The sequence below is a fragment of the Manis javanica genome, chromosome 17, assembly GCF_040802235.1.
Source record: "Manis javanica isolate MJ-LG chromosome 17, MJ_LKY, whole genome shotgun sequence".
NCBI lineage: Eukaryota > Metazoa > Chordata > Mammalia > Pholidota > Manidae > Manis > Manis javanica.
The window spans coordinates 63001977-63025432 of record NC_133172.1 but is presented as its reverse complement, the minus strand read 5'-3'; the positions used below and the strand labels follow the sequence as shown (position 1 = coordinate 63025432).

Sequence of the window (23456 nt, the reverse complement as noted above, 5' to 3'; positions counted from 1 at the left end):
GGGGAAAGGGGGTTCAGCCCTGTTTAAATGAGGTCGGGTGGTTTTGGTCCACACCTGGGCCTGCTGCACCTCAGCCTCTCCCACTGGCCCCTGCTGCCCACACCTTCCATGGGGCTGTAGACACAGAGGTCCTGGTCTTGCCCCGTTCGCCATGCGCACCTGCTGCCCACAGACCCTGAGGTCACCGTGAGCTGAACAGGGGCCATCCGCTTCCCCTGGAGCTTCCTGCCCAGTCGGGGAGACAGACCCTTATGCAATAACCCCGCACCCCTGCGATGAGCGCTCAGGGTTGAAGTCAGGCACACCCCCGCCAGGGAAGCGTCTTTTGGGGGTCTTACAAACTTCGGCAGATCTGTAGGAAGCTGGTTAAGGAAACTGTGGTTCAACTGTTAGGGGGGCGTTGTTTATTTTCCTCCGTTCTTGTCCCCGCCGCGACAAAGAATTGAAGGGCAGAGACACAGTAGTGAAGCAGACCGAAAGTTTTATCTAAAATCACCTAAAGAGAGAAAAAGTGCAGGTGACCTCAGGGAGGAGAGGCGCCCCTAAAGGTTGAGAAAAGGTTTAAGGCTACACACTTAAAAACTGCAGGCAACCTCAGAGAGAGGTGCGCACTGAAAGATTTGGGGTTCCCCCTTTTAAGGGTTTTTCAGGAATGGGACAAAGGGGTAGGGGTGTGGACGTGTTAAGTGGTCTCAAGATGTTTATCTTTGATGAGACATTAAGTCTCTTCTTATCAGTCTTCCAGGTAGTTTTGCAAAATTAACATAAGAAATGCACTGTTTTGGTCCCCTCCCAGGGTAGCAGCTTCCTGGTCTAGGAGCATGTCAATCAAGACTGCCTGCCCTGCCCCCAAGGTGGGCTGAGCTATTGTCTGTTTGCTAGAGTATGTTAAGAATCTTACTTCTTAACTTTTTGGGTTTTAAAATGCAATTTTAGCTTTAAGATGAAAATTTTTCTATCTTTATTATGCTGTTTGTAGCTGGGCCTTTTAGTGGACTACAGTAAATCTCACAATGGCATGATCTAGTTGACACAATGAAGACGGGCTGTGCTCAGATACTTTTCTGTATCTGGGGAATATTCAAATATTCCAGGCAAAGATGCTGCTGGCCTTTTGAGCTTTAACTGAGTAATTCATTAGCTCTGAGTCTTTTTCAGCTCTCTAGTTTTAACTGGTTAACTCTGAGTCCCCTGTAGTGGGCTTTACTGGCTTTAATTCTCTCTCCATTTATCTATTTTCTTATCTATTTTCCTGCCTAACACAACCACACAATGGAATACAACACAACTGTAAAGATAGAGCACGGTAATGCAAATGCGCTAAAATCAACCACTGACAGGCAGGAGACCTCTGAATTGTATGCTTTGCATGGGCGAGTGGTACACCATGTAAACATGTCTCAGTAAGGCTGCTACCAAGGACAGGAGGACGCCCTGCCTCGGCATGGGGTGCGTTACGGCAAACGGGAGGTGTGCAACAGGGCACGTGGACACCACTGTTTTTTATAAAGGGGGAGAGTGCACGAATGTAAGTCCCTGCCTAGAACTCCGAGAAGAAAGCCTGTCCCGGGTCCCTCCAGGCAGCCAGACCGCAGAGGGGTCACCGCTGTCACCACTGCCTTAGAGACTGGTGCTGGAGGCAGGGGTTGGCTTATTCCAGCTCCACTGGGAGGCTGGCATGAGGGGGTGTGTGCCCCCTTCCCTTCAGAGAGTGTAAACCCGTGGATGTGTTTGCCCACCCGTTTCCCCCTCGGCTCCTTGTCTTGTTCAGCCCCTCATTGGTGGTGCTCGGTTACCAGCCCAGGACGCGGCACAGTAGTGGTCACTAGCTCCCCTCCCCCGCAGCCCTGTGGGTTGGAGTGAGCCTCCAGGCCGCCCCCGTCCCTGACCCCTGGCCACCGTCCACCTGCTCCAGGCAGGCACGTGTGCCTGGGTGTCCCGTGAGGTGCTGAGAGCAGATCTGCCCTCTGCTATCCTGAGCAACGGCAGCCCCCACCCCAGCTGTGCGGTGGGCGAGCTCCAGCTGCCTCTGAGGTGCGAAGAGGATGAGGAGGCTGCTTTCCACTGAGAGGAAACCATGTGGGTGCTGGGCTGTGGCCACCACGGTGGGGGTGGGGGCAGCACCCGCTGCTCCTGTGCAGATGTGACAGCCGGTGCTGAAGACCTAGGGCAGGCAGGTCTCTGCATCACGGGACACCAGGCCCTGCGTCACAGTCACGAGGCCGGGGTGGGGGCCTACATTAGTGTCATGGGGTGGCCGCAACGGTCAACCACACGCTGGAGGGCTTAGAGCAACAGGAGTTTTCTCCCACTGTTCTGGAGGCCACAGTCTGAAATCAGGGTGCAGGCACCCTGGGGCTCTGGGGGAGGCTCTGGGGGAGAAGCCTTCCTGCCTTTCCAGCTCCTGGGGATTCCAGGTGTCCCCCCAACCTCTGCCTCCACCATCACGGCCTACCCCCATGGCTTCGTCTCTAATTCCAGGACACCCGTCATTGGATGAGGGCTGCCTTTACCCACAGTGACCTCAGCTGAACCCCAGTAATTACATTTGCAAAGACCCTGTTTCCAAATAAGGTCACATCTAAGTTTCTGTGTGGAGGTGAATTTTGGGGAAGCCACTGTGCCACCCACAATGGGGGCTAACGACTCACATTCGTGACCAGCGCCTGGTGCACCTGGCACAGGCATTCCTGGCCGCCCCCGGGAGCCCTGCAGAGCCCTGCTGGCGTCCAGGCTTTGGAGCGCACGGCTCAGAGGCACCCAGCAGGTTCACAGTGTGCGACCACCACCTCTCTCTCATCCCAGAACATCTCCTCCCGCAAAGGGCGACCCCAGACCACCCATACTTACTCCCCGCCCCCTCCCCCAACCCCAGGCGACCCCTGATCTGCTTTCTGTCTCCGTGAATTCGCCTGTTCTAGAACATTCCACATACAGGAACCACACACATGCGGCCTTTGTGTCTGGCTTCCTCCGCTGAGCAACACGTTTTTGAGGTCCACCCGTGCTGTAGCATGTCAGCGCATCACTCCTGTTCGTGGCGAGTGATAGTCCGGTGTGTGGATGCAAGGATTTTGTTATCTGTCAGCAGTGGGTGGACATCTAGTTGCTTCCACTTCTGGCCAGTGTGGCCCCCACCAGTTTGAACACCCGTTCATTTCTTTGGGGTGCACACCTGGGGGTGGAATCGCTGGGTCACCTGACTTTCAGCCGCATTCAGTGCCAGCTTACCCAGCTGCCTCCTTGAGACCACCTCGTGCCCGGCCTGGGGAGCAAGACGGCCTCCTTCCCACTCTTTACCAGCCAGCTGAGCATCCTCCCCAAAATATGGATCAGAGCCCCGAGGCGACCGTCAGAGGCGACTCAGGGGACAGAGGGCCCCGTGTGAGATCCCTGACTCGTGCCGCTGGAGCCCGCTGCCTATTGGTCCCGGTGAGCTGCCGGTGTCCAGCGCCCATCAGTGCTTGTGACTTTCCCTTTCAGCAGATGTAGAGCTCCCATCCCTTGGTAAACAGCCAAAGCCTGCTAGGCTCTGATGGGGCATTTTGTTCCATTGCATTTGATTTCACATTTCCCTTCTATTTATAGCTGACTTTCCCTCTAAGTAATAAAGGGAATAGACACGCACAGAAAAATAGTAAGTGAGGCCGAGGACCAGTGGTCAGGGAGAGGGTAAGAGGGTTGATGGCGTCACGGGATGACTCGGGTTTGGGAAGCCCCCAGGAAGCCAGTCACGCCGGTGCGGGAAGCATAAGGCTCGGGTTCCTGTGCTCACGGAGTGGGGTGTGCTGTGTCTGCCTTCCCCTCCTTTCTTCTTTCCATGAGATCACCACTGTGAAGTGTGCTATCTTCCACGCGTCACCCCGTGAGTCTGGACAAATGTGTACACTTGGGAACGCGACCCTCCACAAAGGCACAGAGCGTCACTGAAAAGCCTTTTGAACAACAGATTCCAGACCCGACCTGCCTGGCTCTGGTTTGGCAAGTCTTGGACAAGCCTGGGGTCTCAGTTTAAGGGGTTCCCAGAAGGCTGCTGGGGGGAAGCCAGCTGGAGGTGCTGATCTGGGGTCAGGGTCCGGGGTCTGTTCCCCCTCCGTGCACGCCTCCAGCAGGTGGGGGGTGTCATCTATCACCGTCCATTGCACTGGAGCTGGTGGGGGACAGTGTTTGAGCAGGTGCGGCCACAGCAACTTGGGACAAGGAGCACAGGCTGCAGGGAGGATGGCTGAGGGCTGATGCGAACCCACAGGCTCTTTTAAAATAATTTGCATGAATATTTAAAATTTGGAAAATTTCACATTGAAAATAAATGTCTAACTTTTTATTTAAAAATGACAAACGAAACAGAAAACAAAATCAAAGCTCTACTAGTTTAAGGCTCTTAGTCCCCAGGCCGTAAGTGGCCAGAGCCACCGGCAGCCGGCTCCTCAGTGCGGCTGGGCCTTTAAGCACTGCTTCCCCTGCCCACTCAGCTCCGCTCTCCTCCGGGCTGGCCCTGGATCCGTTCCAGAATTCAGCCCCTGGCCCATAATAAAAACCATCCCCAAGAAAACAGCCATCCGATAAGGCCACCACGTGGTGGAACCCTGGGAGTTGTGCCAAGTGTGGCCCGGGTCCAAACACCTCTCCTCAGCCCCTGGGGCCCTTCTGGAGTTTGGAGCACAAAGAGGGTGGGTGTAAAAGTACCCAAGAGAAACAGGGAGAGGAAGTGTGGATCAGCAGCTTTCCTTCAGGACAGTTTGCCAGTTGGGCCTGGGGTGGTAACTAACCGACAGGGGGTGTCACCTTGGACCCCCTTTGTGCTCATGGCAGACATAAGCAACAGATTACTGCATTCCTCTGTAAGTCAGGGTTCCCAGTCTTTGCTACGGGCATTTGGGGCCAGATTATCCCCCATGGGTGTGCAGGGGCCGCCTGTGTGCCGTGGGGTGTTGAGCAGCTCTCCTGACTCAGGCCCACTGGATGCCAGGAGCACCCTCCACCCCCATGGTGGTGACCAGAAATGTGTCCAGACACTGTCAAGCCTCCCTCGGCTCAAACTAAGCCCGGGTGCCACGTAAGGGGGCCTAGGCAGCTCACGCCAGCTGATCAGTGCTGGCCCGGGTGGGGCGTCCAGACCATCCCCGACAGGTGCAATGTCCAGGTTGCATGTCTGCGCCCTAGTTATGACCCTCCCAGGGCTTCGGACGCATCCTGTCTCCATGCAGGTGGCTATACTTGGCTCCCAGTGCCCTTGCTCTCTGCCCTCTCCGCCCTTCCTGGCAGGAGCGGTGACTCACGGGCCCAAGTGAGGATGGGCATGTGTCAGAGCAGCTCCAAGGAGCTTCAGGCCCGGTTACAACTTCCTCTCCATTTGTACAAGTGCCAGCCTGGGTGTAAAAGGTAGAGCATGTTCTGTGGAGCAAGAGGCCCCTGGGGACACATGTGTTCCTGCGCATCAGTGAGCCCCAGAGCCAGGTGGAGGCTCTAACCACCGATCTGTCCCCACCCACCCCGCCCCACCCCCACCGGAGGCTGGCGGCTGATGCAAGAAGGCGCAGGATTGCTCTGCCCTGAACTGCAATTCATGCGGGAAGCTGGTGCAAACCCTGTGGCCGCAGGCTGCCCACTGGCTGGCGGCAGGCTGGAGGCGGCTGCCTCTGATCCAGCTGCTAGTGGAGGCTCAGCAGAGGGAGTCAGAGGGGACTTGCTGGGGCTCTGGGTAGGGGAACTTGAAAGGGACCCACGGAAGCAGGGCCCTCCTCCTTCCGCAGCCCTTACAAAGGTGGGCACAGAAGGCAGAAAGGACAAACAGGAGTGACCAGCCGGCATCTCCCTAGACAGACCCTGCCAGAGGCGGGCGGGTGGGGACGGGCCGTGCCGGGGGCTTGCGTCGGCTTCCACTTCATTCAACCGGAGTGAAACACAGCTGTTAAAAGAGGAAACTGTTCCTTCTGCTTGCTGGGGATGAGAGCAGACCTTGTCTGGGGCTGCTGCGGTGGGCGCAGGGCTCAGCTCCCAGTGCGGTGCGGGAAGGGGGCGTACGGAGGAGGCGGGGGTCGGTGGACGGGAAATTACCAGGAAGAAACCTCTGGGGAGGGAGACTCCTTAAACAGACCTACAGGATTCTGGCTGAGCACAGGCCAGGCGACCAGACGTCACCTGGGGAGAGTGGGGCACGAGAAACCCCGTCAATACTGAGGCAACCAGAGTTAACTGCGGGGCTTCTGGCTAAGCTGCTTTCACAGGATTCTCGGCAAACTTGGGTTTTTAGGACAACGCCAAAGGAGGCGGGCTGGACGAGAAGGTGCAGAGGAACCTGACTGCAGCCCGGGAAAGGGCGCGGTGGGCTCATGCTGCCGTTCTGTGCTGTCACTGCACAGGAGGAAATGGGGCTCGGGGTAGCCTGCTCGCCCGTGCAGAGCCCCCAGCGTGTGGGGCTGGCGCAGCCGCGTGGGGCCCACGTGTGTTACCATGACACATCACCTCTGATGGGGGCGGGGATGAGGGGCCAGGCCTCTCCTTCTAGGTCTCTCCCGCGTTCCGGGGACACGGTTCCCCTGCCCCCATCAGACCCTAGGATATGCAGTAAAGTGGACGAACCTCTTTGGGGCAGGGCCCTCCTGAGGCTCCTGACCTGACAACTTCTGGGGTCTTTCCGAGAGTCCGAGGGAGGCCGGGGCTCAGCCGCTGACAAAGCCATGCCGGTGTCCCTTGAATTCCCTTGAATCCCTTCAACAGGGAGCTCCCAGGAGGGTAGTGGAGGCTACTCACTAACACAAGGGCCCTGGTGGCTGCAAGAGCCCAGCTCAGAGCAGCCAGGGTCGAGGACCCCCAGGGACTCCTGTGGCTGGGAGGGGCTGCCTGACCGGCCCACTGGGAGGAGCATGGCCCCCTCCCCTGCAGGAAGGAGCCAGCAAGGGTCTTTCCCTGGCCTCGCTCTCCTTCCACCTGGGTCTCCAGGCGCCTGCAAGCCCAGCAAGAAGCCAGCGGGTGAGAGCAGAGGGGACCAGCCCGTGAGGGCCACTGCCCGGGCCCAGGGCAAGGAGGGGTGCAGAGGGAGGGTCTGCAGGGGCCCCGGGAGACAGCAGACCAAGATTCTTTCAGGTCCGGGCAGAGCACATTGATCGTGAGGCCAAGGGGCTCCAGGCGGGTCGGGGTCAGGGGGGAAAGGAGCAGGGGGAGGCAGCCAGGGGTCAGAGGGCTGAGGGGGTGCCAGCTCGGGGTCAGCACTCCTAGTCATCGTCTCCAGCCACGAGTTTCAGAGCTGCTCACGTTGGGCTGAGCAAGGCTTGGGCAAGCAGGGACCGCAGCCCTGAGCCCAGGGGTGGGGTCAGGATGTGTGCACCCAGAGCTTTGCTGGCAACCTGCCCCACTCCCCTGTCATCTGGACCTGCCTCTGTGGGAGTGTCTCTCCAAGTCCCTGCTTGGCTGAGCTCCTCAGCAGCCCGAACAGGCTGGCACAGGGAAGGGGCCCCGTGATTGCGTGAGTGACGGTCGGAGGTGGAGATGAGGTGAGGGGCCGGGATGGAGCGCCTGTCTGAACAGAGCCTATCCCCTCCTGTGTCAGCAGTGAGGCCTCCATGCTGCCACATACGGCTGCACATTCTGTACACTGCACAGAGGCACCTGGCATGGCCCGTGCTCCTCGCGCCTCCTGTGTGTGCATCCTGGCCGGCGTCTCCTCCAGCTCAAGGACGGGGCATCTGCTTCTTTGCACAGAGATGCTGACCACTAGCCAAGCTCCTGCGGGACTGTGCCTGCCAGAGGGACGGGTCTCCCCAGCAAGGCAGACATTTTCAGTTCTCACCCAGCCACCTGCTCCAGCTATTGCTCTGCAACACATCAGCCTAAAAGCTAAGGAAGGAAGGCAGTGCACTGTGAGAGCTGACGGCTCTGGGCAGCCGGACTCAGGGGGCTGGTTCTTGCCTAGGGCCTCGCACAGCGGCAATCAGATGACAGCTGGGTGTAGACTCACCTCATGGCTTCTCTGACCACATGCGTGGCCCCTGGGCCAGGATGGCTAGCGGTACAGGGGCTGGCTGGGCATCTCTACACTCAGCCTCTCCCGGGGCCTGCTTAGGGCTCCCCCTAGCCTGGCAGTCTCACTGTGGTCCAACTCCCCACATGGAGATTCTGGGCCCCAAGACTGACTAGTCCAAGAGATAAGAAGTGGGGGCTGCAGCCCCCTCAGTCCTGGCCTGGAACTGGCATGGTGTCGCTTCTGGATTCTACTGGCCCAGCAGCTGCAGAGTCCCCCTCAACTCAAGGAGAGGGGTTCTAGATCCCACCCTTGGTGCAAGGAGGGCCCAAGGACTTGTACGGTCACCTTTAACCCACCACTGTGCCGTGTAGACTAGGTGACAGCCAGACAGAAGACCTGGCACTAGGGACGAAAGGGACCCCAAAATGAATAAAATCCCACCCCTGCTCTCCAAGAGTCTCCAGCCTTGTCAGGAGGGTGAGGGTGCTGGGGTGGCGACATGGATCATGCCCAGGAGGCAGGACAAGGTGCCCCGTGCTGGTGCTGGTGGCCATGGTGTTGGGGTGGGGATGGCAGTGGCGCTGGGGAAATTCAAGGAGGGTCTGTCTGGTCTTTAGGCCTCTGGAGTCTGTGGTCAGCTGGAATGGACTGAACCCCTCAACTTGCCAGGTGTCAAGGGTGTGGCCAGGGAGGTGCTGCCCAAGGATGGGGAGGGGGCTGCAGGGCACAAGTGGGCAGGAGCCTTGGGGAACCAGCGGAACTCAACAAACACGAGACAGCAGGGACCAGTGGAGAAGGTGGGGCGGAGGGGCAGGGGCTGCCGGGTGGGGGGGGCCAACGCCGTCCAAAGCAGGGAGGCAGGAGGCTGAAGCCCGGGGGCAGGCAGGCCCGTGCCAGGGAGGCCTCCAACGGGCACCCATTGGCGCCCTGCCACAGCCACAAACGGTATAGCTCGAAACAGCAGGAGCGGCTGCCCTCCCACTTCTGGAGGCCCCGTGGCCCAGTCAGGCCGACACACACAATCCCTGCCTTCTCCGGCTCCCAGGGGCTCAGGCACCCTTGGCTGCGGCCGCATCCCTCCAGCTCTGCCCCTGTGTGCAGTGTGTCTGTCTCTCAGATTTCCCTCTCCTGTCTCTTATAAGGACTCCGGTCATTTTGTTTTTTAGCCTAATTACATTGCAAAAACCCTGTTCTAAATAAGGTCACATTCACAGGTACCAGGGGTTGGGCTTGGGTGTATCTTTTGGGGGGATACCATGCAATCCACTACGTCACACTGGATGAGGACAGGCCCTAAATTCAGCGACTGGTGGCCTTATAAGTAATGTGAAGACACAGAGGCAAAGGTAGACGCTGGAAAGCTGCAGCTCCCAGCCAAGGAGGACCGAGGCCTGCTGGCGGCCAGCAGAAACCGGGCGGACCGGGAAAGGCCCCTGCCTGCGGCCTTCAGAGGCAGCTCGGCCCCACCCACGCCTCTGTCCCGGACTTCTGGCCTCGGAGTCTGAGGGAATTAGCTTCTGCTGTTTCAAGGCCCCGGCTGTGCCAGTTTGCTGGGCAGCCCCAGGACACGCCGCGCCCCCGGCACCACGTCTGACGCATTCCTGCTGCATCCAAGCCCCACATCAGCCTTGATGTTCTGCATTTTCCCTGCCCTTTGTCTGTATCTTGGATTTACCATGAAATGCAACCACTAGGTAAGTTCTGACTTTTTGACCAAAAGAACTAGAATTATCTTTTCTGATTATTTATGTACATGGACAGAAACACCTCTGGGCAAGCAGAGGACAGAGGGTGACAGGGCAGCGAGGGGAAGGTAAAAAGAAAGAGCCAAGAGCCCGGACACTGTCATGTTACGAGCCTGGGGGCCTCTGCTGTCAGCCTGTCCTCCCGCTCACAGGGCCTCGCACCCCCACCCTGGCACTGACCCCGGCCCAGGGCCGCCGTGCCCCCCAGTGCAGGGACCCCGCGGATGGATGAGCAGAGACCCGCCCCTCCTGTCCTGGGTCTGCCCCCTCGTGACCACAGGGCCCACCCGCCCGTGGGACCCTCGGCTCCAGCTTTTCTCTCTCTGGGCTGTGAAGCAAAACATGTCAGCACCTCTGTGCACCTGGGCACATGTGCCTGCCTCACCCGGACCCTGTCAATGGCCTCTTGCCATCTGTACTGGTTTCCTTTGTTGTAATTACCACGAATTCAGTATTTTCCAGTTCTGGAGGTCAGTTGTCCACAACAGGTCTCGTGGGGCTAAAATCAAGGTGTGGGCAGGGCAGGCTCCCCCTGGAGTCTCATGGGGGGCTCTGTCCCTTTGCCTTTCCCACCCTCAGTCAGTGGTGCGTGACCCCTCACGGCAGCCCTGGGGTCACCCGGACACTCCAGGATAATCACTCAATCCCATTTGCAAAGCTCCTTTGCTGCCAGGCAGGGTCACGTGCGCACAAGTTCCCTTGGGGCTGGGACAAGGCTGCCTTGCCCACCCCGCCATCCTTCATCCCACGGCAGCCACGGTGCTCTTTCTTAGGAGGTACATCCCTTCCTGTTACTGCCCTGCCCTGCCTGCCACCCTCCAGCAGCTCAGAGCAGAGCTCGGGACAAAGCCACAGCCTCCCACTTGCTGACAGCTCCGTGGGGGTGGCCTGCCCTGCACCTGCCCCCTCAGGCTGCGGCTGCCCCAGCACCACTCCTTTATCTGTTCTGGCCGGACCCCGAAGGAGCCCCTGGCCTCCCCACCACGTTGCCCTGTTAACTAACACATTTATTACCACGCAGAACTGCCTATGTGTCTATTCACCTGCTCCCTCCATAGACGAACGGTGCGCCCAGGACAGCAGCGGCCCCAGGAGACAGAGCAGCTGCAGGCGCTCCCCAAATGTTTGTAAGATGAACAAGGAATTCCGCGGAAGCTCATGAGTTAGGGCAGTCCCGTTGGGTGTTTCTTGGCACGGTAGTGCCGTCCCGTTCCCAGGCAGTTATTCAGACACACAAAGGGCTCTTGGCCTCAGCTGGGGGAGAACAGAGGGGACAGTGTGCTGTGCAGACACTCGAGTCTCCATCCCCTGGACGGCCATTGTGCCACTCGGACTGATGAAGTCCCTCCGACAGTGAGGAAACAGCACCACGACTCCTCTGCTGGGTCTTCGCCCAGGATCTGGGATCTTGCTTACTTGACCCGCCACTTCCAGACCCACGTTTGGCCTTGGCTCTTGACAGCAGAGAATACTGCCCATTGGCAGGGTGCCCAGCTTGGCCGAGCTCTGTAACCACGAGATAAATGATGCCCCATGTCTTAGCAGCAGGACACGGCTTGCTTCCTCTGGGCAGAGGAGCCTGGGGGTGGGGGGCCTGGAAGATGGTGGCACTCAGCAGCAATGGCAGCTGAGCCCGGGGAAGCAAGACACACAGTCACGTCCCGGAACATTCACATCCTTGCCCTGAGTTGCAGAGACCTTCACCCGTTCTGGCATGGTTGTTAATTACAGTGAGATCTACAATTATATCTGCAGAATTCAGTTTGCATGATTTTGCTCGGGGCAGGAAAGATGCACCCACTAGCCGAGTAGATGGAAGGCCAGTGAGACAAGAGACTTCTGCGGTGTAATTAGATGGAATGCCTGATGCGAGTCTGCTCTCGTCTGCTTTCCCAGGGAAGGGCCCTCTAGAGACCCTGGAGACCTGAGTGCACAGAAGGAGGGAAGGGGGCTTGCCTTCTCCTGGAAATGGTCCACAGAGTCAGAGCCACACAAAGCCTCTGTAGAGCTGAGGGGTGGAGGCTGCCGTGGGGGGTGGCATCAAGCCTCCCCTCACCCCACCCCCCCACAGCAGCTGCACTGAGTCACGTTTTGTAAAAACAAATCTCTGCATCCTTGTTAAGCCTGTGGGTATACCCGGCAATGGACTGTCAAACCAACTCCGACCGTCTTGTGGGCAGAGGGGCCCCGCAGGGGACTCCCCGTGCCTGTGCGCGGAGCAGCAGCCTGGGCTCCGTCCCGGGGACAGGGGCCGTGGCGCCCAGGGTGCATCCCCTGCCACTCCTCTGTGTCTGTTAAAACCTGCAGGATCCTGTGTGCCCATTCCCAAGGAATGAAACAGCCGGAGGGACCCAGGAACCACTGAGCTGTCACCCCAGCGGATGAATGGCCTCCCCAGCATGGCGGATGCGCTCTGACAAGCCGCTTTCCTCCTGGTCTTTGGTCCTCCGGTCATTTTTCAATAGGTAGCCAAAGATTTCAGGCAGCATGTGTGTCTTGGGTCAGAAATAAAGGAGAGTGCTCAAGGTGGGTTTGCGGGCCTCTTCAGTGGCACCTGCCCTGAGCAAAGGGTACTGCCAGTGCCTGGCATTGCACTCTGGGGCGAGAGTCACCACTTTTCCATGAAAATGACAAAAACAGTAGCTGGTCAGGCTCTGCCTTTAGAAATTGAGGCCTCCTGGCAACTGGGCAAAATCCTACTAAAGAACTGTGGAGACTCCCGGGGAGCCAGTGGCCTGGGGGGAGACGGGGACCTTAGGAGTTGGAGCTGTGTGTTCTAGATTACTGTGGGGCCAGGGTGGCGTCTCAGGGACAGTGTGTCGGCCACACTCTGGCTTCCTCCTCACTTTCAGTTCCCTTGGTGTAAATGTGGAAAAGTACCGTGGAGCCATTTCATCCGGGACTAAAGGAACATGTGGGCTTCCTGTGAGATCACAGCACATCCAGCCTCTTGTGTGTGCGCTACTCTGCCTGTATCACCCCTTCCTTCCTTGACCTCTGGAGAGCCAAGCGCCCCACGGCTTATTTTTCTCTCCATATTGTCCTAGTCATGCTCAGGTCTTCGCATTTCCATTCAGATTTCAGGGTCAGCCTGTCAGCTTGCACACAGACATGAATATATGTGCCTGCAGAAAGCCTACTGGGGTCTTTGTTTTCTATTTGTTTATTGATGATACATAGAAAAACAACTGATTTTTGTACGTCAACCTTATATCCAGCAACCTAACTAAACTTACCTGCTGTTTCAAAATGATTATTAGTAAATTCCTCTGGGTTTTCTACATTATGTTGTGTCTGAATAATCATAGTTTAGTTTCTCCTTTCCTGAACATTATGCGTTTTTCCCCCTTTTTCTGTCTTTTCACACTGGCTATGCCCTCCTGTGCCATGTTAAATGGATGCAGTGAGAGAGGCCTGACAGCTTCACCTATTTCTCACCTCTTCCCCTCACCAAGAAGCTTATGAAGGATTCTGGGAAGATGGCAGGGGCACCATAGTTTTTGACTATTGGAAAATCCCCACTTAAAAACAGATACAATGACTTAGAAAATAAAAATCCCAAGGGACTCTCATGAGGGTACAGAGGACATGGTACAAGCCAACAGATTAAATGCACAAGCAGGTAGAAGAATCCTCTATTCAGCCAGACATTAAGACATTTGCGAAAACACAAAACAATGCCAGTCTTCTCACTAAATGTGTTATTTTGTTAAAAAGAAATATAGTTACTTTTCATTAAAAAATAGGTTGTTTATGTTAATACATCATAGGATTATCATTGCTATCTTAAACGAATTAATCAATACATCTTTAAAATAAAAGATATCCACGGATACCACCACCACCAAAACCAGGACCTGAGGTGTTCCCACACAGCCCGACCTTGCAGTGGGTGGGGTCAAGTCACTGCCAGGCACAGATCTGGGGGTGCTGGGTGCATGTGGGGAGTAATGAGCCTGAGCGCAGGGGCCCTGGAGCACCAGGCATGGCTGGACAGCATGGCAGCTGGCCAGTCTGTGACCAGCGGGTGAAGCTGATGAAGGTGTTAGGCAAGAAAATAGGTAGGAGCACGGTGGGAAGAGAACAAGGCCGGTTAAGCCCACTAGAAGGAACTCAAAAGGTTAACCAGTTAAAACTAGAAACCCAGAAAAGACTCAGAGTTAATGAGTTAATCAGCTGATGCTCACAAGGCCAGGAGCAACTTGGCCTGGAATGTTTGAATATTCCCCAGATACAGAAAAGTATCTGAGCACAGCCCACGTCTTCATTGTGTCAATTAGGTCACGCCATTGTGAGATTTACTTTAGCCCGCCTGCTAAAAGGCCCAGCTACAAACAGCGTAATAAAGACAGGAAGATTCCACCTTAAAGCTAAAATTGCATTTAAAAACCCAAGAAGTTAAGAAGTAACTTAACATACTCTTGAGCAAACAGACAATAACTCAGCCCACCTTGGGGGCAGGGCAGGCGGTCCTGATTGATCTGCTCCCAGACCAGGAAGCTGCTATCATGAGACGGGACCAGAACAGCACGTGTCTTATGTTAATTTTGCAGAACTACCTGGAAGACTGATAAGAAAAGACTTAATGTCTCATCAAAGATAAACATCTTGAGACCACTTAACACATCCACACCCCTACCCCTTTGTCACATTCCTGAAAAAAACCAACCTTTCAGTGTGCACCTCTCTCTGAGGTCACCTGCACTGCGTAAGTGTGCAACTTTAACTTTTCCCCAACCTTTCAGTGTGCTTCTCCCCGAAGTAGCCCACACTCCCCTTTCTCTGAATGTGCACGTTCTCTCTTTAAATAAAACTTAAGCCTTTCAAGGCGCTTCTCCTCCCTGAGGTTGCCTGCACATTTTCTCTCTTTAAGTAGGTAATTTTAAATAAAACTTTTACGCTGCTTCACTATCATGTCTCTGCCCTTTCTTTGTTGTGGTGGGGACAAGAACCAAGGACAATATGCAATGACCCCCCCGAACAAAGGGGTTGCTGTCATGAGAGTGGGAGGATACAGGGCGACCTGGTCATGTCTGCACCATTCCAGCCCCTGTGAGCTTCCCACAGCGACCAGCCAGGGCCTCCCGCCAGGACAGAGCCCCGTGCGGAAAGGGAACTGCTGGAATGGCAGCAGGATGGATCAGGGCAGGGACAGTAGAGACAAATAAAAGGGAGGTATGGGTAAAGTGGGGCAGGGCCCCAAGCCAGCAGTCCCAAAGGCTGGCCACTGTGGGTGTCAGCTTCACAAGGAGCTTTAGGTGAGTGGTGTCTATGACGTAGGAAAACCTCCTTTGCGTCAGGCCTCCTGCTAAATACTCATGAACATTAAATTCACATAAAAAGCAACTGAAAAGTGTCTGTTAGGGTCCAGGCTTCCGAGGCTTCCCCAGAGAACAAACTACACAGGCATAGAGATGTGAATTCAAGCAAAGTCTTTATTCAGCCAACTAGTTGGGGTCCAAGTCAGCCCGACGCAGCGGGTCTCAACAAGGACCCCGAGCACTCAGAGCCAAGGGTTTATATAGCAATTTCAAAGCACTTAACTCATAGCAATTTTCTATAACTATACATTATTCTTGCAAGACATATATCCTGGGGTTAAGCAAGGGCAGGGTAAGACTACTCCTCAATGGTTAGGGAGGTTCTGCACGATAAGCTTGGTATGTAAGATTTACTGACCAAGGTTAGCTGACCAAGGGTCACAGCTGCCCACCACCCGGTGCTCATGATTAACTTGTTTTTCAAGGCCTTACCCAGTTCCAGTTTTTCTTTCTAAGTCACATACTCAGAAAATGGCTTCTAGGCCTTTAAGATGGCTATGCTTATGCTAACCTATTTCTATTCTTACATGTCAAGGTCAAATCCCATACAAAGTTTCTACAAGAACAATGAGACTAAGCAGAACAGTATTCCTTACAGAGAACAAAGCGCTTCAGAAGGAGATGCTCCAAAAAAAAAAAAAAGAGAATAAAACTCTAACGTGCTGTTTCAAAATAAGCTTAAAATGTTTAAGAAAAAGATACAACATGTGAAAGAACATTGTCACCATACCTCAAGTTATAAAACTCAGAAATGAGGTGACAGGCTCAAGAAAATAATACAAAAGAAAAGAAAAAAGTCATTTCATAAACGCAGATGACCTGAGGAACAGCACAGAGCAAACAAGCACAGGGAGACACGGGGAGGGTGAAAAGGGGAAACACTTCAACAGTCGAAAGGAAACAACACAAAAGGATTTGAAACAGAGAACTTTTGAGGACAGGCAGGAAAGATCCAACATACAGGTAACAGGAGTCTTGGAGGGGGATAAAAAAGCCAAAACAAGGCAACAAGAAATAGGACACTCTGTATTCAAGAAACCTTTCCTGAAACACAGTCGTTTGACAGCACGAATGGAGAGAGCCCACTGCGGACCTGGGAAATCAACCCAGAACAACCAGTGCCGGGACGTCTGTAAGTCCGGGGAGAGGAAATCCCAGGGCAAAATACCTCTAAAACCGAAATCAGTCAAAGGGAGAAATAAAGTTTAAAATCCTTTTATTGCTTACATACTGCAGTCCAGCGCCCTCTCTCTGTCCTACTCAGCACTCTCCTTCCCCTCTCAGGTTCGGATAAGCCCTTGGTTGCCCAGGTAATTACCCATTGATGTGCAGATGAATGTTTATCCACCCCTGAGGAACGCCTACTGATAGGCAGATGCACTAAAGCCATACTTCGCTCCATCCCTGAGGATGCAGAAAGCCAGGCAAGATATTCTGGAAATAATACAATTTTACCTACAATGTCATTCAGTAAAATTACTGGTGTTTAAAGAAAAAGAGAAAAATCCTTTGGGCCTCTTGGTAAAAAGAGCCCTGACTTATAAGAGATCATAAATAAAGATTATCCTGTCTTCACAGCAGCAGCACTTTATGGGAGAAGTAAAGGGAGTAACATGCTAAAGGTGCTCAGGGACAGAAAACTTCAGGCAAAGGTTCCTCATCCTGCAGAACTGACCTTTAGGTATGAAGGGCAGGGTCCAAATGCCACCCATGTGCAAGAACCCCAGGGTTCCCGTAAGCCCTTTGGAGGTGCCTACTAGATGCTGGGCTTCAGACAACTTATCCAAATGACCACAGAGATGTCAGTACCGGCCTGCTGGGGAGCGCTGACTATCCAGTGTTCTGAAGAGGTGGACGCTGGAGTACGCAATGGAAATAAACATAGGGGAGTGGGGGTGCCACCTGCAGTAAGTTGTAACTCAGCGGTCACTGGTCATGGTGATGCTGGGGTTCTTGTTCACGGAGTCAAAGAATGAACTTTGCAAACACTCTGGGTAGGAAAGCAAGGGAGAGGCTTTTATTTAGAGGTAAAGTGAGAGGACATAGCTCCTGGCGCACACCAGGACGAGACAAGAAAGCCCAGTAGCCTAGGGGTTTTATGGGAGGTTGAGGATTTTCAGGAACGTGATAAAGGGCCAGGGGTGCAGACTTGTTAACTGGTCCCGAATGTTCATCTTTGCTGCGACATTAAGTCTTTTCTATTCCAGGTAATTTTGCCAAGTCAACTTAACACAAGGAATTTACTGCTCTGATTCCTTCCTGGGATAGCAGCTCCCCTCTGGGAGCATATCAATCAAGACCACCTGCCCTGCCCCCAAGGTGGGCGGAGTTACTGTCTGTTTGCTAAAGAGTAAATTAATCTTCTTAAACTTCCTGGGTTTTAAAATGCAATCTTAGCTTTAAGATGGAATCCTTTCTGCTTTTACTATGTTGTTTATGTCTCGGCTTGCTCACTAAATTAATTGTCCGGGTTGCAAATTACTTGATTAGGGGATGGAGGAGGAAAAACAGCAATGGATAACATTAAAAAAAAAAATAAGCTGGGCCTTTTAGCAGGCTAAAGTGAATCTTACAATGACGTGATTAATTAACACTATAAAGACATGCGCTATCCTGAGATACTTTCCTTATCTGGGGAATAGTCAAACATTCCAGGCCAAGTTGCTCCTGGCTTTTTAAGCTTTAACTGATTTCACTGAAGCATGCCTTTATTAACGGGATTCTGACTTTGCTTAATGTTTAGCATGGAATTTTGGTCGTGGTTTCTTTGCACATTGTTATGCGGCTCTGTGATTAATATGCTTTGCTTCTTTCCGGAGGTCCTCACCCCATGGTCCCTGTCTCAGTGGCATGGATGTCCCTGTCCTGAGGCTATTGTATGTGGGACATGGGACACAGCTGGCAGGTGGCAGGGAGAGATTCTAGGTCTTTTGTCCCAGGATTCTGGTTGTGGGGGAACCGAGACAAAGATGCAGCACAAAGTCAAAGAAACCCCACAGGAACACTGTACCCCCAGAGCCCAGACTGCAGTCTTAAAATACCATTTCCCACCCCCACCAAAAACACCCCATGGCTTGGAGTGATGGTGGACTGTCGCAGTCAGGAGCCTACCCCGACGGGGCCCCCCACGCCATCCACAGCCACAGGCTTTTAGGGCAAGTTCACTGTCTCTGGGTTGGGTGCTAAACTCCAGCACCGCAGCTGCCTGGTAGGAGTTGTTCTGGCATCTGAATCCAGAGTTGTTGAAAGTGGGAATGGATGTGGTGGTGGGGGGCACAGGGGCCTAGGAGAAAGGGTGTCACTGAGCCACCCGACAGCCAAGCAGAAGAACGGAGGGCGAGAGCCGGTGTGGGTCTGTGGCTGTATCGGTGCCTCAGTCCTCCAGGGTTTGGAGGCCCAGCAGCAAAGAAAGCCAGAGGCTTAATTTCTTTGTGTTCCACTCCCTGATTTGCAAAATAAAGCCAGAGGTATTCGGCAAACCCAGCATGTCGAGGAAGAATGCGGGCCAAGACTAAAGGATTGGCATCCTGGAATTCATTGTAACTGCTGAGACTGGGGAAGGGCAGGGAGAGGGCGTGGCTGTGGGCCCACAACAAGGACGGGGCACTCCCACAGCGCTGGGCGCACCTCCGGAGCCTGGAGGGCTCACTTTTTGAGCAATCCCTCGGAGCCAGGCCCTGCCCTGAAACCTCGCCCTGCCAACCCCCATCCCCCTGGGCTCTGCTTGCAAATCTGAAGGCGCAGCAGCCTCGTGGTATGCAAGGATCGCCTGCTTTCCTGGCCCAAGGTGCAGGCCCAGGCAGAGGAACAGGGACACAGGTTGGGAGAACGTCTTGTTTCTCCAACTCACGCCTGAAGGGCGGGCAACTCTGGGTCTGCGTTAGGCCCTTCTCATGGCTTTGGAAGGTCATTCCGGTTTTCACCGTGGTCACTGATTTAGAGAAGCAATGCTGTGAAGTTCACATCTTTGAGTCCAGAGCTTCGGCCTTGTTTTCCAATCACAATGAAGTACACTGAAGGAAACTGCCCTGTGACTCTGGCTCCTGTATGTCCAGTGGCTCCTAAGCAGCAGATAAACAGTTCAGTATTCCCTTTGATGCCTCAGTGGGAGACACCTCCAGTTCTGAATGGATTTATTTGTTTTGACTTTTTGAGTTGAACCTGGGGCAGTTGACAAAGGCATCGGGGTTGCTGGGGGACAAACTTTAAAGAAGGCCTGGCCTCAGTAAGATTTTCTTAGAGAGAAATTCTCTTCCATTTTCTAGAGTAACGAACTCACCTTGCCAGCCTCTAAATGCCGCATGGAAGTGAGTCTCAAATGACTTCCTGTGCCAGCACTTCAGCTGGGGTTTGGGGAATAATCTGGAGGGCAGGTGCCGCGGGAACATAGCTGGCATGAAGGTTCTGTGGGTAGGCACCTGAGGACGCTTTTGCAGGCAGCCTGGGGGCCCACAGGGGCCGCAGTCACATAAGGAGTGAGGGGCACTCTCTGAGGAATGGGATTCTCAAAAACCTTTACTCCCTACTACCACGCAAGGTTCTAGGTGATTCCTACCTCAGAGCCCTCCGCATGTCCACGTCTCAGAACTGTGCAGCGTGGCAGCAAGGCCCGTGTTAATACCAAGTAGTGGATGGCTGGTACTTAGAATCATGAAAACAGGGCACCCAGAGAGATAAGGAGGCCAGTGGGCACCCAACAGGGATAGAGGGAGGCCAGTGTCAGCATGGAGGGGACGGACGTCAAATGAATGCTCCTGGGCATTTTTGTCTGTAGCCCAAGAGCATTTAGGAGACGGGGAATTACCCATCACGGGTATGTTTCTCCAGAGAGCAGCAGGTGGAGCCCCCCGGGCCTGGCGTCACAGGGGTATGGTTTGGGATCCACACCCTGAGAAGCGAGCTGCATCCTAAAGCGATGGCAGGTCCTCCATGGGACCCAGAATGGGGCCTGACAAAGGACATCAGCGGAAATAACAGGCAATTCCAAATAAAGTCTGTCTGGAGTTTAGTTACCAGCCATGTCCAAAGTTGCTCTCTCCATTTTGACCGACTTACCACGGTTGGGAAAGATGAACACGTGAGACCTCCTGGAACTATCTTTGCAACGTTTCTGCACATTTAAAATAATTCCAAGACAGGAAAATGAATCTGATTTAAAAAACGCAGACCAAGCCTCAGGTGCATAGGCTGGAGGCCTGAGAGTGCGCAGCTCAGATGGCTGAGCAGGTACTAGGCCAGCAGGCGAGGCTGATGGGGAGGGAGCTGAGTCTGTCTGCAGTACAGGGGTTGGCAAGCCCTGGCCCTTCCCTGTGCTTTGTCTAGATGGTGGGGTGATAATGCTGAAGGTTTCCATTATGATTAGAAGACCGCAAACGTCGGCCCTTCCCCCCGGCCCTGAACAATCGCTTTCCTCACCTGGCAGGCAGGAGGGCGGCTTCTTTCTGCACCATTTGTTTTCAGAACAATTGAGAAACAGTCACCTATGGGTTTCCATAGACACCTGAGACACGGGGCGATGGTGACGCCAGGGGCTTGGCACCTTCCTGGATTACAGAAGCCTGCACGGGGGTCCCAGACTCCACCGTCTCCCTTCCGTGCCCTCTCTGCGTGCCCAGTGCTGGGGGCCCTACACCCTCCCTCGGTGAACCATGTAAACCCGTGAACGAATCTATATCGCTGCCCCTCCTAAAAAGCAAAGAACAAATGCGGCTTCTGACGCACTCTTCTAGGAGGCAGGGGTGAGTTCCAACAGCCACTCTTCCCAGCCACCTCCTGTCCCGGTCCCCCGGCCCCAGCCCGCAGGGGAGGCCCGGCAGCTGCCGGCGGACCAGCGGCCCCCGGTGGCTCGGCCGCGTCCAGGCGCAGGTGCCTCCGCCCGGGCGCCGCGCCCGGATGACGCAAGACCGCACCACGTGGCTGGGGACGCGGAGCCCGCCCCCTGGCGGCCGCGGCCGGCGGCGCAGGGCTCCGCCGCAGCCAACTTCCCGGCGGTGTTGCATCAGCCGAGGGGGGCTGAGGAATCTGGCCCCGCGGGCTGCGGCCTGGGGTCGGGCGCCCAGCTCCCCGCCACGCGCGGGGCCCCGGCGGGCCTCTGGGCCGTGGGGCCGTGGGGCAGTGGGCGGGGGTGGGACGCACCCGAGGCCCCTTTCTCCTGCCGAGAGCCCTGCGCCCGGCCCCGACGGGGAGCTGGTGGCCCACTGGGACCGCCGCGCCGCTCTAAGCACGCGCTGCGGCTGTTGCTGACCCCAGGCCCGGGTCTGCGGTGACCTCCCGTCGCTTGATCCTTTCTGCCCAAGTCCTCGTCCCAGTAAAGGGTCAGAAATGAGGAGGGGCCGGGGCAGGGGGATCATGCCCAGTTCGCAGGAATGGTAATTTTTAAATATGGTTACGTTTTTCCCTTTTTTTCCTTCTCCTTAAAATGTATTTATGAATGGGAACGGGTCCACGTGCGCCTGTGGGCGAAGCCCCTTTCCCTTGCGCCTGTCGCCCCCTGCTGCCCGGCCGCAGCGTGGTGACACAGGTGGGACGCTCCCGGCCGTGGAGGAAGCCGGGGCAGCCCCCAGGGACGCGTGGACAGCGCTCCGTCGGGGCGCAGGCTGTGATGGGACCCGTGTGAGCCTGCGGGGTCACGCGTGTGCCCCGGGGAGGGACCCCCCAGCCCTCCTTTCGGGGGGGTGGGCACTGGCTTCCGGCACCCCACGCGCCGTGTCCCGACCTCACAGCCCTGTCCTCGCAGGTGTGCTGCTCCCTGGGGATGAATCGAGGGTGACGGTAGATGCACGCGTCGCGTGAGGTGCTCCCTCCCCGCCACCACGTCGTCTGTGTCCTGGATTTGGGCCGTTCCGGGGGTGCATGGTAGTGTCGTCCTGTGTCTTACTTCGCCTTTCCCTGGTGGCACCCGATGTGGAGGGGCCTACATTTCCTACAGAGTCATCGGTGGGCTGCTCGTGGGGGGAGGAGGGTATCTGAGGGAGAGCGACACGGAGACGCTCTGCGTGGCTGCTCTGGGCCCGAGTGAGGCCCACGGGGGACGGTCCAGGCGCCAGAGGGAGCATGAGGTCCTCCTGGCCGCCTAGTTACACGGGGTCTCCGTCTTGCCTCAGACCAGCCGCCACCCGTCCCCTGGAAGGACCTATGCTGTGTTTTTGCTCTCGGCCCTGACGGTGTTTCTGGGGCCATCCATTGCTGCAGAATTCCCCTCTTTTTCCACCTGGGGCCTTCTTTCTCAAGCTAGAGCAAAAAATAAAAAGGAGGGAGGAAGGCAGGCAAATGGGAGAAGCGGTTCCGTGTGGGAGCTGACACCCGGTTCATTCCCGAGGACGTGAGGGGTCAGTTACCAGTCTACAAGGGGACATCAAGGCCCGTTTATGGGCAAGACCGGACTTGCACCTGCTCGGAACGCCTCGGGCCTGGCTGTTTCTCCTCCTAGCAACTGTGACTGTATCCAGTGGTCTTGCATTCCCCTTTCTAAATCTTCATTTTCATTGCACTTGAGTTTCTATTTCAAAAGTGTGTGGCTCTAAGTCTTTGGAAATTAATCATCTGGGTATAGCATATGATATTAAAACATTTGCCCAACTGAAATATTCACTTCCTCTGACCATGCGTGGTGAGTCATTTGGGGACTTTATTCATTCACTGTTTATTCATAATTTGTTAACATTTAACAAATAATGCAGTATTTTTGTTCTGAATATATAAAAGTGAACAAACGAGATTAAAATCTAGGGGAAGAGGTTTACAGCATGTGAATAATTATAACACTAAGTTTCTAGCACATTGCCACGACCATTCAAGGAAATGGACTAATGTGAAAATCTTGGTTTACTTGGAAATCAGATAACCTGAATGTTATTCCTGGAATGGCTTTGAAAAACTGGGCAACGACTTAATACTCCAGCCCAGTTTCTGAGTGCCTCTTACTACATACCAACCCTCAGAATCTGATGTAAAAGTCTTTGTTGTATTTCACATATTTTATGTTAATTGCATCATTCACTGGTGTGACCAAGAATAGGAGGATGTGGTTAGCGCTGCATCCATAATGTCCGTTTCAGAGCTGAGTTTCCATGAAGGGTTAACACCTGGGCTCCCCCAGGTGCTGAGGTTAGAGCCTCATGGAGGAACAGTGAGAGGAAAGCCCACCTTGAGGATTAAGAGGTTTCAGCTGTGGGATCTGTTTGCATTGCCAGGCAGCTGGAATTTAAGGGGCTGCCTCCCTGAAACTAATAAGCCCTAGTGGTTGACTGTGAGTCACTGGGCTGAAAACGGAGCTGGTACCTGGATCAGCTGGGATCAGAGAGGCAGATGCTCAAAACTGTGATGCTCTAGGGATTTTACAAATTGACTCACTTTAAGAATCATCAATATCTGCAATTATTTGGTCAAGGAGTTTTTACCTTCTTACAAACTGTTAGCATTAGGGGC

At 54.7% G+C, this 23456-nt stretch overlaps 1 protein-coding gene and 1 long non-coding RNA gene across 2 annotated transcripts in view; both read left to right on the top strand.

The window, feature by feature from the left end:
• The first annotated feature begins 8863 nt into the window (after nucleotides 1-8863).
• On the top strand, nucleotides 8864-14619 carry LOC140847004 (uncharacterized). The gene is made up of 2 exons (XR_012126562.1): nucleotides 8864-9657; nucleotides 12016-14619. It is a non-coding gene; the product is annotated as an uncharacterized lncRNA (long non-coding RNA).
• Nucleotides 14620-21373: 6754 nt separating this feature from the next.
• Nucleotides 21374-23456, top strand: part of KLHDC4 (kelch domain containing 4) — a 51843-nt gene continuing 49760 nt past the window's right edge. Inside the window, exon 1 of the mRNA XM_073226823.1 lies at nucleotides 21374-21397. Coding sequence (XP_073082924.1) covers nucleotides 21395-21397 — 3 coding nt within the window. The 5' untranslated portion in view covers nucleotides 21374-21394. The remainder of the gene's footprint in view (nucleotides 21398-23456) is intronic.